The sequence below is a fragment of the Ptychodera flava genome, chromosome 8 (assembly GCF_041260155.1).
Source record: "Ptychodera flava strain L36383 chromosome 8, AS_Pfla_20210202, whole genome shotgun sequence".
Taxonomy (NCBI): Eukaryota; Metazoa; Hemichordata; class Enteropneusta; family Ptychoderidae; genus Ptychodera; species Ptychodera flava.
The window spans coordinates 45,358,478-45,376,057 of NC_091935.1; the positions used below are offsets into that span (position 1 = coordinate 45,358,478).

Below are 17,580 nucleotides of genomic sequence, written 5' to 3' on the forward strand. Positions count from 1 at the left end.
CCCGACATGCATCGCCACGACCCCACGACCGGTTTCGAAGGAAAAACTTTGAAATAATACTTTATTTTCTCCCAACATGCATCGCCACGACCCCACGACCGGTCGTGAAGGAAAAACTTTGAAAATTATATTTCATTTCCTGTCCATGTCCGTGGCCACGACCCCACGACCGGTGGTGAAGGAAAAACTTCGAAAAACTACTTTATCTTTTCTCAGTTTGTATGGCCACGACTCCACGACCAGTCGTCATTGGCAACTTTGAAAAATACTTTAATTTCTCCCGACAACCTTGGCCACGACCCCACGACCAGGGATGAAGGAAAAACTTGAAAAAATACTTTATTTTCTCCCGAAATAAATACATTCGTTTCTCTCAGTTGCATGGCCACGACTCCACAACCGGTCGTGATAGAAAAACTTTGAAAAACTTCTTTATTTTATCCCGAAAACCTTGGCCACGACCAAACGACCGGTGGAAATTGAAAAACTTTGAAAAATACATTCTTTTCTCTCAGTTTGCATGGCCGCGACCCACGACCGGCCGCGAAGAAAAAAATTGAAAAAAACTAAGTTTGTTTTCTCTCAGTTTGCATGGCCACGACTCCACGACCGTGTAATTGGAAAACTTTAAAAAACTTTATTTTCTCCCGACAACCTTGGCCACGACCCCACGACCAGGGATGAAGGAAAAACTTTGACAAAATACTTTATTTTCTCCTGACATGCATGGCCACGACCCCACGACCGGTGGTGAAGGAAAAACTTTGAAAAACTACTTTATTTTCTCTCAGTTTGCATGGCCACGACCCCACGACCAGTGCTGAAGAATAACTTTGAGAAACTACCTTATTAGGCTATGTCCTGACATGCATGGCCACGACCCCACGACAGGTGTCGAAGGAAAAATTTTGAAAAAACACTTTATTTCTATCCATTTGCACAGCAATAACCCCACGAGCTATCGTACGACAAAGGAATACAGAGAAGCTCTGCATGTTGTTTAAATATGATTTGGCATATTTTATTTTCTCCCGACATTTATCGCCACGAACCCAAGACGCTAGTGATTTCAAAACTTTCAAAAAGTACTTTAGTTCAACCCATGTGCATCGCAACGACCCAACGATCTATCCATCTCCATCTATCCGTACAACTCCGGGATGCAGAGAAGCTGGACATATGAATAAACTTTTTTTTCGGTCAGTATCAATCCCACATCCGGGTATTTTTAAACATGATCTTTTCACACAAGGCGCATTGTGTAGCTGTTCACGACTGATAACGGTCGTACGACTGGTCGTGAAGCGTGTTCATAAAAATCGTTGGTTCATTTTGGGCCGGGTATCTGTGTGCTTCCCACATGTAACTCCGTTAGAGCAGTGAACTCATCAAAAAGCAAAGGATAATTAAACATTTGCACAGGACTATACGTTACGTCATTTCGAATAAATATTACACCTCTCCTGGAGCTTGGGGTCAGCTAAGAGCTAGTGAGTGGCCTAGCTGTGGGTCCATAGCTGTGGTGTTTTCAGACGGGATTCATGCCTTTTACGGGCTGGTTTTGACTTTTACGATTTTAACCCCGCCACCACAGCTATGGGATATTCCATAGACTAGCGTCCAAATCCGCCGCAAGCACCCTTTGCGCAAGTTTGCTCGACGATATTTCGAAAAATTTTCCATCCAAATTACAAATTGCCAACACTCATCGACAGCTTGGTTATTAGGGACTCACCAGACCAGAAATCCGCTCAAAATTCACTGAAATATCGCCTTTTTTCTAAGTTTGCGCGACATGACTACACGTAGACCGCCATTTTGCTAGCGTAAAACTGTGGTCGAGGATCCCTGCAGTACGTCACTACAGTGACGTAGGGCCGTGACCTCTCAACTTCTGAACACAAACTAACTTACGGCCAGCATCCGCGCGGCGCGCCACGAATAATTATAGATCCTAGGACTGAACTTTTTTCCCCCAAGTAAAGTTTGTTTCAGTTTTGTGAGACTGGGAATGTCCATAAGACGAACGATGGTCATCGATATCACACGATGAATCTCTCAGTTTGTGTTTAGAAGTTGAGAGGTCACGGCCCTACGTCACTGTAGTGACGTACTGCAGGGATCCTCGACCAACAGTTTTACGCTAGCAAAATGGCGGTCTACGTGTAGTCATGTCGCGCAAACTTAGAAAAAAGGCGATATTTCAGTGAATTTTGAGCGGATTTCTGGTCTGGTGAGTCCCTAATAACCAAGCTGTCGATGAGTGTTGGCAATTTGTAATTTGGATGGAAAATTTTTCGAAATATCGTCGAGCAAACTTGCGCAAAGGGTGCTTGCGGCGGATTTGGACGCTAGTCTATGGAATATCCCATAGCTGTGGTGGCGGGGTTAAAAATCGGAAAAGTCAAAACCGGCCCGTAAAAGGCAGGAATCCCGTCTGAAAACACCACAGCTATGGACCCACAGCTAGTGAGTGGCCTTGTAGTCATAACTGTGAATATTGCATGGATTTTTGTACAATTTTCACCGACTGCGTACCGATCATCTCTTACTGGTTAGTTTAAATGCACCTCTTTGCATTTCAGCAAGTTTAACATTGAAATCTCATTTTCTCGTTTGAATTTTCATCCAAAATTTTGTATCACATCCGTATCAGTGAACTTCAGGACGACGGTTTGTGGAGTGACCGTGATCGAGGGACCGTAAACGGTAAACTAACTTGTTTCAAACGGTGGACACTTGAAATCGTGGGTGTGTCGTTCCTACAAAGTTCTTTATCAACTGTTTAAAAAGTCAAAGCAACCATAGAATTTTGAGTAGTCATATTCCAGTAGGTGCTTGTAACATGTTTTGCAAAAACAAGATGCTGTATCAGTGTTGCAGTCAGGACATACCCTTGAAACAATGTCCTAAAAAGAGCTTGTTCCACATTCTTGCATCCTGTGGGTCACCTTGGGCACACTCTTGATTCAACTGTGTTGGGTGTCATCTGTAAGTAAGGGACTGGTCAGTTTCTTCGGCCTGGGGGGGGCCGGTGGATTATTTTTTGCCGACGTCAAAAAGTGGCTGACCCCCCCCTATTCCAAATTTTGAAAACAGGGTGACCCCCCCTATTCCAAATTTCTAAAACAGGGTGACCCCCCCCCCCCCCCCCCCGGGCGCGACAAAGGTAAAACAAAAGATGGACATAAATTATATATATATATATATATATATATATATATATATATATATATATATATTATATTTTACATTTTACATATATTTATATTTTAAATAGTCATTCTATGTTTTAGTGAAATTGTTGACATGTCAGTTGTAAGATAGGAATTTCAAAGTGTCAATCTTAAAGTTTAATACAGTACATTTTGAATGAGCTGTATTTTGAATGAGCTGTGAATGTATTTCACACTTTCTCTGCTTTAACAGATGTCCTGAACTGTTGTACAGAAATGGATGTCAATCATTAATATCAAAGAGGAAAAAGCAGTGAATCAAAAACTTTGATGGGTGTTAAGACTTGCCAACCATCCAATTAAATCTACTGAGGAGCCATAGAGAGCTTTTTTAGCCAAATCTGATGTGTACAGTGTCTGAGAGGACCTTTCTTGTGTAACATTGAAACCATAAAAGCACAGCTAATAATGACAAAAACTGCCTTTTTTAACTGTTATTTTGTTCATAAAAAAGCATCTTTCTACAGAAATCTATGAAACAAAGGAAAATAATTGCATCAATGAGAAGGAAAGATATCTTGTCATTTTTCTATCTCTAAAATAAGTCACTGTATCAAATATATATTGTGAAATATTTGTGCATGTTGCTTTCTCATACTGAATTCTCACAGAGAGAACAGAAAGTATCAGGAATTTGTCATCCTTTCATATGAAATGCAGATTTCATAATGGTACACTTTCACTTAGCAAACATCAAGATATCTCTGAAAGTATGGCGCCCGAAGGGCGCGCCAAAAAATATGAAACATCCTGATATCTCTGATATATATGCCTTGTATATTAAAGTCATGCACCTGAAGGGCATGCTGAAAGATGTATGATATATTAAGTAATGAGCTTGAAGAGCACGCTGAAAAATATTGAACATACAGATATCTCTGATGTATGTATGCTTGATATGTCAAAGTTGGGCGTGCTGAAAAATATGACTGATTATTAAAGTTACGCGCCCGAAGGGCGCGCCGAAAAATACAACTGAATGATGAATTTTGTGGCTGACACTAGCATTTTAGGCAATGATGAGTCTGTGTCAAATTCAAAAACACACTGACCCCCCCTATTGGGCATTTCAAAACATGGTGACCCCCCCTATCACCATAGTCAAAAACAGGGTGACCCCCCCCCCCCCCCCCATGAATCCACCGGCCCCCCCCAGGCTGAAGAAACTGACCAGTCCCTAATAGCTGTTACTGACAACGATCTAGGCTTTGTTTTGTATGATTATTTTGAGGCGTATATGTACATACTTTCTGTGATTAGGATTAAAGCATGCACATGATATTATAACACTTGCTTGTAGCCTGACTGAGCTTGATCTGATTGGTGGCAGATACAGTATATTGCTACAGTTACTTGCCTGAACTTCAAGCATAGTGATGAAGTCCTGGTTTGTTGAATTTTGTTTTATAAAACTAATTTTTACATAAAAATACACAATTAGATTGACAACTGAGGCATGTTGTCCTGAAAATGTTCAAAATGTCCAAAAAATAAACTATAGTGGGACACAGTGACCCCAGGTTTAAAATTCCTGGATGCAACTCTGCTGTGTGTTGCACCATGGCAAAATGGAGAGAGAGAGAGAGAGAGAGAGAGAGAGAGAGAGAGAGAGAGAGAGAGAGAGAGAGAGAGAGAGAGAGAGAGATTAACTACTGACAGTGAAGAGTGAGAATGATGATCACAATGATGATGTAATGTTGAATGTTCTGAACAGTGACAGTGATAGTGATTCAGACACTGATATAGCAGATATTCTCCAAGTGACATGATCTGCTAGAGTGTACACAACTTGGAAATCACGGTTCAGTATTGATCAAAGCAAGTTTGAATTGTGTGAGTTCCAAAGTTTATCACTCACTAAGCATCCCACAAATGTAGGACTGTCTTATTAACCAAGCTCCAATAGCTGTGACCCCTTGGCTATTTTTACAGTATTGTTAGGTCTGTGTATCAAGTGCAGTCTGGATCAAATACTTGAGGTGTAGTGAAATGTCCAGTATTTAGCACATCCTTAGGCCATATTTGTAAGGTCAGCATTGTTATTGTTGAAAACTGAATTCAAGTCTGGATTAGAATTCAATGCACATGTATGGGCTTTGTTGACAAGCAGAATACTTCCCATACTGACATGCTGTAGGGAGTTGGACAGAAAACAGCATGTGATACACAGAACAAGAAAACTTAAAGCATGCCCAAAAGTTACAGCAAAAACTGTATGTTTCTGTGTTATCAATTGCACCTTGATAAAACTGTAAGCATATTGTCATGTGTTACACAGTTGTTTCCATAGCCTTCGTGGTTGTATGTATGTACACACATAGACCCTAGAGAACTATACAAGTTCATAATACAGAGCAATTTATTTTTCCTGTTTGTTCATTACAGAAAATTGTCAAGTTAATCGCCTGTATTCATTAAAATATATATCTGAAAGATCTGAACACAATTTTCAACCACTGAATACTCTTAGCCTAAAGGGACCACAGTTTTCACAAAGGGCCCTAATAAGTTCTGCAGTACTTGTGGTCTCTCTGAAAGTAGCTTTTTGTTCCGTAACTTGACACACTATCCTCCATGGTGACACAGGGTTGTAACTGTTTACTTATAGGTTGAAAATCAAACTCTGCTACAATTGGTTTCGATAAACAACAAAATATATTTACAACCAATCGCCACATTGTCACAATGTGTGATCACTTTTCTACAGAACACTTTGCCTGATGCATTGTTATAAATGCTACTTTCCAATATTTTTCCAATACTGTGTGGAATTACTGGCAAGTTAACTTAATTTGTAGCTAATGTCTTTCTGTACTGGTCTCTGCAGTGGATGAGCTACTAGTTTGGCCATGTTGTCATGTAGGTAAGTTGGATTTCTGCAAACTTCAAAAACAAACGACGTCCCTCTCTCATCTAAATCACATAATCTGTCAAATATCATCTGAAATAAACAAAAAGAACCGTTTAATATTACAGCACCTTACAAAGTGCTTTTGACTTATTACATATATGAAGCACACAATATGTTCTACAAATAGACCATTTCTCACAGAATGTAACCAACAGAGTTAGTGAAAGTTAGCTCCACATATCTGTAAAATCTCAGTGTTTTTAATCCATGAGTTTTAAAGGACATATAACTTCTGTAATACATGGGTGTACATCTATGTTAAAAACACATTCAGAAAATGGTTTCTTGGGTATCAAATTGGAAATCATACAGAAATTGATGTATGTAATATTTGTTCCGAATATGAACACAAACAATGTCTATTGTTAATCTAGGAATGAAGTGGGAATTGTCCTTATCACATAAACCAGGAGCACTGCACTTACTCCTTAATGACGTCACTGTAAGGAACAGCACTTTCAGAGATGATGCCATGTGTAAAATACTAAGAACAATGCAAGTGCTTACTACTAAAATAACATTTCATAGATATTTTGTTCCCTAGTATTCAGTGTTTTACATATGACTGATGAATTAAAACACCAGCAGCACTGGTGATACAGAAAACCATGACTTAGACAAGAACCTTGATGACATAGCAATCATCATCAGAACATATACTTTCATCATTCACATTGATTCACATGACAGAATACATGTACTGTAATACTGTATTGTATTAATGTCATGCGGATACAAAGTGAAAAATAAGGCAGGTGCTTTGGACTGTCCTTGGTGTCAGCAATATTGACAGACAGAGCAAAGGGAAATTACTTCACATTCAAGTGACAACACAGAGAGCGTCATAAAGTATTGAACTGCAATATATAATTTAACAAGCCTGGTCATGGTACAAGGGAAGACAACACAAACACAAAAAGAAACTGATAAAAAAATTAAGCAAACAGACCAAGTGTTGATTTGTGTCACTTATTTGCCAACAACAAAGCAACGTTCAAAGGAAGAATCTAGTTTATGGATTGAAGGATTGAAGGACTGCTGGCATACACCACTTTATGAATTTCATCTTTCCTTACTTATCTTGCAATTTTTGAAATCTTCACAAATGCCTCTGCTTCATGGACAATGACTTCATTCCGTCTTTTTGTAATTTAGTAACTTTTCAACGATTATGGTATCACATGGATTAGCTATGGATATCTGATTATGTGATAGTTGAATTATGTACCATTAGGTAAAGTCAAAGCTGCGAAAATTGCACAAACGTATCCTATGAGTTGAAGCAATTCATAAAAGATGATGTATAGTATTAATTCAAACAGGCTGTACAAATGTTCATGTTTATTGGTGTGTAGTTCCTCATTTCCTTGGGCCAATCAGCTGTTCATCAACCATGCTGACAAGAAGTGTATGTGAACTGCCAAACAAGCCTTGAAGTTCATGGTCATTAGTCTGGGTCAATGTCATTATTAAATGACCAGATAATCAAAACAGTTAATGAAAGAAAAGCTGCACAAATTACACTGACCTGATACTTGCAACATAATCAGAGTACTGGTTGTCTGTACATGAAAGTCATTTTGATTGGTAGGGCCTTTCATACAGATATGGATAACAGCCTTTCACTTACATTGTGACTATCTTTATTAATTTGACACTTTTACAGTTATGTATTATTATTACTTTGTACACTGAGTGACTTTATGTAAGCATTCTATGCATTCTTGATAACAAAGGTTTAAAAAAAGTGACTTTGTCACTGCTACATCCCTGTGGTATGATAAATATCCCTTCAGTTTAATACCTGTGGCATGATAACTATCCCTTCACTTTAATACCTGTGGCATGATAACTATCTCTTCAGTTTAATACCTGTGGTATGATAACTATCCCTTCAGTTTAATACCTGTGGTATGATAACTATCCTTCAGTTTAATACTTGTGGTATGATAACTATCCCTTCAGTTTAATACCTGTGGTATGATAACTATCCCTTCAGTTTAATACCTGTGGTATGATAACTATCCCTTCAGTTTAATACCTGTGGCATGATAACTATCCCTTCAGTTTAATACCTGTGGTATGATAACTATCCCTTCAGTTTAATACTTGTGGTATGATAACTATCCCTTCAGTTTAATACCTGTGGTATGATAAATATCCCTTCAGTTTAATACCTGTGGTATGATAACTATCCCTTCAGTTTAATACCTGTGGTATGATAACTATCCCTTCAGTTTAATACCTGTGGTATGATAACTATCCCTTCAGTTTAATACCTGTGGTATGATAACTATCCCTTCAGTTTAATACTACAATGTTTTCATGGTTGCATCATAGACACTGTAAGTTACCTATTGTACTTCTTTAATGGAAAGGTCAGTTTTAGAAATCTCACAAAGATACAAACCTCCTTCAACTTTTCAAATATTTCTAACTTTCCTGATTTGTTAAAACCTTGCACTAACATTAAAAACAGTGCAGCAAATGCTAAACCTTAGAATTCCCCCTCATCATAGATTACCCAAAGCTCAAAAAAGCTACAAGGGTCTGGATTGTGAGACAACACACCAGACATAAGAACTATACCAACTTTGATAGCCATTATGTTTTGTTCTTTAATATTTAGACGTTATTACCCACCATGGTCTCACTCTGTTCCTGTGCTGTGTCTGCATACAGCTGAACTGGCAATATTGGGAAACAACCAATTTATTATATACCCATGGCCAGAATTTTACAAGTGATATGAAAGACCTTAAATTTTGAAGCTTTACTTTCATTCCACCATGTGCATGAATATGGAAATATATATGTAAACAGACTTCATTCATAAACTATACAACTTCGAACCTGTTTTTCACAGAAGTTATATATGTGTCAATTCCTCCATATCTCAATGAATACTGTGAGAAAAGATATCGAGATTCAAAAATAGTCGCACTGGAAGAACTTTTTATGGTGCAATATGTTTTTACAGGTGTTACTGGTCACAAACTTTCCTCTACTTCAAGTCTCTCCCATTTTTTATTGTTGTATGGAGCAGAGAGAGGCAGCCATTTTGTTTACTTACACAGAGAGTTGCCATGTCAACAGGTGTCTTGTATTTAACACTGCTGTCATGCCATGTGCTCACTACCTTTTTTGCAGGTAGACCATAGCATGCGAACGGTAGAATATTTGCTAGAGCTTGTCCCAAAAATTACAAGAACTTTAATAGAATAACCATGGGATAACATCACAAGATTCAACATATTATTCCCGTATTTAGCTACTTGAAATACTCTTAAAGCCGCTCAAATTTTCATGTCAGCAACATCACATCGTAGGTGGAGGATGGCAGCCATTTTGTTTGTTTACTTTGTTTACTATCAAGTTCAAAATGTAGTTCAGGAACACTCAAAAAATATCCTGGCTGATATTTTATGGTAAAACTTCACACAGGATGAGGAGATATGGGCATGGAAATATGGAAAACCTTTAAATTTGGTATCATCTTCAAAAAATGGTTCCCACACCACATGACAAATAACACAGTGCACAAGATTTCTGATCACCATAGAGTCATTCTTCTGTGTAGCAATATGAATGTGAAACAGTGTCAGTTGAACTCACCTCACAGTTGTTATCATCATTTGGTAGTTCATGAATGTAGAAAGCATCAAGAAAGAAATACGTGATTGCATCATAGACTGCATCACCTGAAAATGTAATTCAGAACAAATGAAGAAACATAGATTGTAAACAATTAGATCCTATCTCTGTAATGTGCGTGTCAAATTTTACATTATCAGCCAACAAAACATATGGAAAGCTGCCTCATTAACTAAGGACATATTTTATGAAACGCAGGTCTGATTTCTTGCCAGAATATCAAAATATTATCTTGACAAGCCACACAATAAAGTGTAGAGTGGCAAGTACAACGGTTAAGCAGATCTTGGATTATGATGGAAGGACTGATTTGTTTCATGAAGAATGGGAACAATACTCAGATGCAAAGAAATCTTTGGAGTTAAAATTGGGGGCAGTTTTTGGGGGGTCTGTTTTGACACTATTGGAAATATGCTGCATTGACACAATGCCATTGCATGGCTTCCTATTTGTCTCTGTTTTGCATTTAGTTTATAGCATCACATGGTTAAATACATGTGTGACATGCTGGGATGCTGACTGTGGGTACGGTAGTTTGTTCCAATAACTTGATTTTGTATGAACATGAATGGCTGATTGTAATGTGTTCATTGGCAAATCAGACTGTTGTAAATTGTAAGTGTGAAAGCTCATGTTAAAGTTGGCAATATAGTACATTCCGTTACATTGGAGTAAAGCGGTAGGTTTTCTTCTCTAAATTGTTATCAGCCAGGAATATTTTTGTTAAGGCTGATTATAGATATAAACCAGGTTTAAATAATCTCTGAGTTTTCCCTTCTTGGAAAATCTTAATTTTCTTTTAGATTTGACCAGGTGAATGAGATACTGTGACATAAAAATATCAGCTGACTTCCAAAGTGGAAAGTTACAACCAATTACTAATTCTACACTGAAAGATTGACTGAGTTTATGGTTTTGGTACTGAGATACATAGCAGTTCTGACCTACCTGTCTTCCATTGGAAAATTCTGGCATACAATGTGATCGGCCATAGATAAGTACAGTACGAATGATATATGGTGGCGGAATAGTCTGTATGTCACCTTCAAGATTGGGTAGATGGGTTCTTTCAGAGCTGATGATGAATAACAATGAATGGTGATCTTTATAATGGGTAAAATGATACACTGTTAGAATTGTACTGATACTGTACAACACCTCACACCAGTCTCTGTATACTGTGGCCTCATTCCTTGACAACATTTCAGAAGATTTTATTCTATTTATCAGAGGAAATAAAATTTCAAAAATTGCCAGGCTGTTGTTTTTTGAAGCATGCTCAATTTTTGATGAACTTGAAATAAAAGTATCTTCAACAAAGTTTCATTTTATTTGAGATGTAATCTTTTCAATGTACATGTCTGTACATGGATACGTTTTATATTTGAAGTATCAAAATTATACAGCTTATTGGCAGCTGTTCATAACTTTCATTGCTAACATTTTCTGAACTGTCATGATCTCAAATGAGACTTTCAATATATTTCAACTTAGTTAAAAATTATTTAAGATTTGCAAAGTAACTGAACCACTATAACATCTTGTAGCAATAAAGCCATGATGAAATTCATTTCAAAAGTCAGCTACCAGTCGTTATCAGTTCATCTACTCTATTTCAAATTTGTCTGCGTGATTGAATGTTACCAATACATTTCAATATTAATCATATCTGTATGAATTGTGTGTATTTAAGTTTCCCTTCTTCAATTCATAATTTTGGTTTAAGTTAATCTGCTGTACTTTTTTAACATGTGATATTAGATATATCCATTAATTACTTTGGGTGAATGGGTAGATTCATTATTCACAAAGGGGTAAATACTCACATGACTTCAAAGAGAGAAGACATGTCAAATGAATCATATTCAGTTTCACTTTCCAGATCACCTAACACATAACAGAATTCCTCAGTGTTACTGGTAAAGTTATGCATCTGCAAAAATAAAAGAGCAGATAAGTCATACCAAAGCCAGTACTCATCAAATTAAAATTATTCCAGACTTATTCCACAAATATTCTGCAAATTGATCCAGCGAGAAGTAATTTGTATTTGTACCTACCCATAATGCATTGTCTTGAAGTACAACTAATGCAAATTCATGCGTTCTGTTCATGGCAGCTTTTGTATGTACAAATATAGTCATAGCTCTTTTCACCATTTGCAGAGACTGGTATCTTGTCCTGCAGTATGAAAACATATCAACTGAGCTTTTTAATGTTAGTGCCATCACAAATATCATCATCATAAAATAATATTAGATACGTGAAAAAGGACAAAGCAAAACTGAATATCATGTTGTTATTTGCAGGTACAATATTCCAGCTACAAGAGACACTACTGTAGAATGTTACCTTGACAGGAGATAGTGACATCAAATTGTAACAAGTCACCACAGAGAGAAAACTGATACAGAACAATGTTCAATGTGGAGATGGCAATGTCCTATCACAATGCAGACATATTGGCCTTCACAGATCCACAGATCTAAACAGACCCTGTACAGTGCCTGTCACAGAGATGTGGTAAAAGTCTGTTTTCGTAAAGACAGTCCAGAGTTGTAACACCGGCTGCAATATAGCTTTCTATACAATGTGGGCAAGTTATTGCTGTATATATGTACATATACAGTGCTGTGTACACAGATATATGTGACAAATGACTGGATACAGTTCCGTGCACACAGGCATATGAAAAGGCCTAAAAAATTGCAGATTTTTTCATACATGTATTGCTTAAGGGTGATTGAGTCACTAAATTTTCACCAACAATTTTTGTTAGTTTTCTCTAACAGTAAGACTTATATGAGAGGATGAGATTACGACAAAAAAATAAATATGTCACCAGATTAATTTGGCAGCTAGAAGGATTTGAATGCACCCACTTTATCCCATTCAAATGACAGAAATTGTATGTCTCCTGTAAGCGTTGCCCTTTCTTGAAATGCTGCACTACTGTTTTATTTACATGTGAACCACATTGAATAATAAATGAAAGTTTAGCTATTTTTCCGCTGAAAATGTGCATAAGAATTTAAATTATCACTCCTCAGGCCTTCCAAAACAACAGTAAAAGCTGTTGCAAATTTAAATGTAATGACCACACCTTATCCATACTCTGTAGAATTATTTAGATTTCCAATCCAACAAATTTGTTTATTTTCACATAAATTATTGTTCAGATATTGCACATTATATGCATCAAATAAAAATATGGGGTCACCAGCCTATTTACAATGCTACATCGCTTACCATCATCCCCCAACCTATATGTGAAATGGGAAAAATCACAATTTGATGAGAAATATGTCCTTTTAAAATTATTTTGTTGAGATTTGTGAATATATCAACATTCAAACATTTTAAACTTACAACTCAAAGGTAATATAATGATCATTCAATCATCACTGACAACGTCCGCTTTCATGCTAAAAGCTCTGACAATAAGTTGTATGAAGATAGATTTCAATCAAAACCATGGTGTAATTTTTACAGTGAGCATGGTCCCGTACAGTGGACACGCGCATCATAGAATGCATGTTCTATTTTTTGCAGCTATGATGACGTAGCAAGTGACTCAATCACCCTTAAACACATAAAGTGTACGCAATGTTTAAGATCAAAACAGTCTGAAATCTTGCAAATTTTGAGATCTTGTCACAGGTCTGAAATTGACTGGGTAAAGCTCTGCGTGTAACACAAGTTTCAGACTGATGTATAAGGAAGCTATGGATAGAGTCAGAATTTACACATCTGTACAGAAATGTACTGTCAGACTTGACACAGGTCTGTGAGTAGATCTCTGGATTTCTTCTTGTGCATGACAAAATTCTATCAACCTTCAACTGTGACACCAAATTAAAGGGGGCATTACATATTACATAATCTGTTTGTTAGATACAATTTTCTACAAATACGGTGTTCAATAAATTTCAGTAGTTGGCTGAGTTAGAATGCACATCAAGGACAGATATTCGGACACTGAATTTTTAAAACACTTTTCAAATTTTCCACCAGTGGAAATTCATTTTGAGACTTTACAGTGAATAAAGTTTTCGCTTTCTTATTTTTGTGAAAATCAAACATTTATTACTTTCCAGCCATTTTCATTTCAAGTTTCTGTAGATCTTAAATAATTTGGTTTCTCTTGTACCAAAATTTAGACAGTGGGACCTCCCCCCTTTTTTATTCTTGATTTAATTTGCATGGTTGAAAGTTTTTTGAGGTAACTTTGAGCAAAAGTTTAAGTCATTCATGTATGGAGTGCACACTACCACATCCCCAGATTGATATCTTGATGTTTACTTTTTTATATAATGAGCAGTTGAAGCTTGATAAGAAAGGAGTATTAATATTTCCAAACAGGAGTGTAAATCTTTGCAAACATACGTAAGTCACTATTTATTTCACTGTTTTGAGCATTTCAGAAGAATATTACTCCTCTCTAGCTGGGTCAAATTTATGTGAAATTTTCACTTTTTATTTTTTAAATACTATACATAAATACAACATGTACATTTGCATGCTTATTTCATCATGCCAGTTATTGGTACATGTACTTACCCATCCTTTGACACAAATGGTGTATTGTTCATTTCAGCAGACAAATCCAAACAAAGTATCTACAAAGAAACAGGAAGATCAAAAATTAAACTGTGAACAACCACTTTTGGTCTTTGCCCACTGGGGCAACTTGAACATTTTGCTGGGCACAGCACTCGCCCTCGAGATTTCAGCTTGCGGTTTTGGGGAAAGCATATTCCTTATTGCTACACTGGTATTTAAGGCAAATGTCACAAGTCACACTGTCACAAGAAAATGACTGAATCTATTCTACTCATTTACAAATGTCGTATAAGCTGAATACTGGAGTACTGGAAAATCTGAATTTCTATTTACATTTGATCGTTGGAGCCTAATAATAACAATAAACATACTAAAACAGAGAGAGAGAGAGAGAGAGAGAGAGAGAGAGAGAGAGAGAGAGACAGAGAGAGACAGAGAGAGAGAGAGAGAGAGAGAGACAGAGACAGACAGAGAGAGACAGACAGAGAGAGACAGACAGAGAGACAGAGACAGAGAGAGAGAGAGAGAGAGGGGGGAGGGAGAGAGAGATACCCTGCATGTGTTACATACTCAATAAAATTACTAATTACTACACATACTATTTTTTCGGGGCAGTTTACTTTTGGTACTATTTGTCTGGGGTCATCATTGGTTTCTGTATCAGAACTTGAATCTGAAAGAAGAAATTCTTCATCATCTTCGAATTTTTCTTGGCGCACATAGCCATCCTCTTCATCTGGACGCACTGTCTCATCAAAGTCTTTCATTGCAACACCTCCAGCGATTGGTTGATTTTTTGATGGCTGTGGTAGTCGATTGTTTTCACTCACAGTACTGGATTCCTCTAAAACGTCAACGATTTGAGGCACTGTACGTCCACTGTCCGTCTTGTCCTGGTCACAAGTATTATGATCTCTAGCGTCAGTTGTACTGACACAGGAAGTTTCTTCTGGGGTGCTTCCTGGTCGCGACACAGCAGGTAGCTCTCTTTCAGAACTGTCCATATCCATTGAGTCTTGGTTCTCGGGCGCGCCACCTCTTAACTGTGTATGTTCGTCCGTTGAAGACAGCTAGCTCTAAGTTTACGATTATGGATGACCTGGCCTACACCATGAAGGTATAACCCGAAGGGTAGAACCTCGGATCTTAGATGCGACCCCTAAAAACAAGTCTACAACGAAACTATGACAATGCAGTGATGCCCAGAAAGTATGACCCCAGGCGTGAACCCTATAATATTTTCGTGCGCAGCGCAGCCAGCGGTAGAAATGGGGCAGGGACAACCCGACGACAAACGGAAATCGGTATTAGGATAATCCATTTTAACCAAGGGATGGATACATTGAAACAGTTGAAAAGATGGTAGTGTTTAAAACTTGTTTTTAAGTAGGAAAACATGATTAAAAATCCACAACTCTTCAGGCCAAAACGAGCGTAGTCGCATGATTCACAGGCGCTTGTGGGCTGGGGATGTCTGCTTTATCGATCGTCTGCTCGATCTCTCTCTTGATAGCGTACTCTTTGCTCTTTCCTCAACAGGAACTTGTTGGAGTAGAGAGTAGAGCAAAGAGTACGCGGTCGATAGTTGCAGTGGAGAGCAGAAGAAAAAGTGCGCGATAGATAGAGCAGACGATTGACCTATGAAGCAGAATAGGTAGCCCACGAGCACCCGTGGCACAGCCGCTTTTCGTTAAAGCTCCATAAGGTGTAAAGCTTATCTTTGGCTATTTTTTCAAAACTTTTCATTTGTTTTGTGGTTTCTCTACACTTTCTGCATTGAATCCCTAAACTGTAGGCCTAATTTAATGCCAAGTATTCAGCATATCAACACAACCTATATGAGTATAATCTCCATTATTATTGTTGAAAATTGTATTCAAGTCCGGACTAGAATTCATTTGTAAACAATTAACAATGATCACTTATTAAACACTCAGTGTAACAGTTTTCGGACGACCTCAGTTTTCGGACATTTAAGGACATGCTTTTCGTTGTACTCACTTCACTCCGTATTGATAGCGTTTTACAAGTCATGTTACTGCATATTAAGTCAGGTAACGTTGCTGTCCCGTCTTGAATAGTTATTTTTTCGGTAGAAGCTATTTCGGGCGCTACAAACTTGGCGAAGTTAGCCACACCGTACGATACAAGGTGTCGAACGCAACACACAGAGACAGCCCATGTCCGATATCTAAGCCCCATACCCTAGCAAGTCGAAATATAGTTGCGTCGTCCATGGATTAAACGTAACTAATTTAGGCCTATCACGAATTTTTACAAACAGTTTCACTACGGGGAAAAAGGCCTTCTAATTGTTCAGTGCAGCGCCGCCATCGTTTAAGCTCTGCCATTGCTATTGTCAATAGCAACAGATTTTTCAAGATGGCGGCGCCCAGAAAGAGAAGCTGCAATTATCGAGTTATAGTACTTATATATCTAAAAACAGCTGTAAATACAGGAGCCGAAAAGTAGAAAATGATACTGCTGTATTTCTTTTTGCTAGATATACTTCCCAAGATATGTCGGATTATTGAAATACACCTGCAGACTGATTATACAGTCAATGTTTACAATATCGCGCAACGTATGTTGATGTCGCCGAACACCAGCAATACAAATGCAAAAAATGAACAAATTATGTATGCATTCAAAAATCGAAAACCACACAATGGGAGCATATTATCTCCAGATAATATGTGTATTTTTTTATTTACATAGTGGCAGCAATAAGCATAAAGAGGCGAGCGATGTAAATGGGGTCGGTAAAGCATTGCAGCCGGTGAAAACGCCGTTGTTATCTATAGAGTACTCTACATGTAAGGCGCTGAATTACTTGCGTCTGTAACAATGTAAACTTTAAAAAATTAAAGCAAAACTTCAAAAATCTAAAACCATACAATTGAAGTAAACAACATCAAGATTATTGTGTATTTTTTAAAGTCATAGCTGAAGGAATAATAATCTCCAAGCGAGCGATTGACTCGGGACCGGTGAATAATCACAGCCGGTAAATATGCCATTGTATTTGTATGGGCTTGGAGTAATAAATTACGTCGCCGAATCATGACAGTAAAATGTAAATTTAAATAAAACCAACGCAACAGCAAAACATCGAAAATAATACCCTTGTAGGACAGTATCTTAAGATTATAGATTTAGATTTTTACATTCATAGCTGAAGTAATAAGTATCTTGAGGCAAACGATCGGCACGGTA

The 17,580-nt window shown here is 37.5% G+C and overlaps 1 protein-coding gene across 1 annotated transcript; it reads right to left on the minus strand.

Moving 5' to 3' along the window:
- Nucleotides 1–5,577: 5,577 nt before the first annotated feature.
- Nucleotides 5,578–15,647, minus strand: LOC139139413 (BRISC and BRCA1-A complex member 1-like). Its single transcript, XM_070708317.1, has 7 exons — nt 14,964–15,647; nt 14,362–14,420; nt 11,862–11,982; nt 11,628–11,734; nt 10,750–10,876; nt 9,763–9,848; nt 5,578–6,177 (listed from the first exon to the last, which is right to left on the minus strand). The coding sequence occupies exons 1-7, from the start codon at nt 15,372–15,374 to the stop codon at nt 6,174–6,176; spliced, it is 915 nt and encodes a 304-aa protein (XP_070564418.1). The 5' UTR covers nt 15,375–15,647; the 3' UTR covers nt 5,578–6,173.
- Between the last annotated feature and the right edge of the window lie 1,933 nt (nt 15,648–17,580).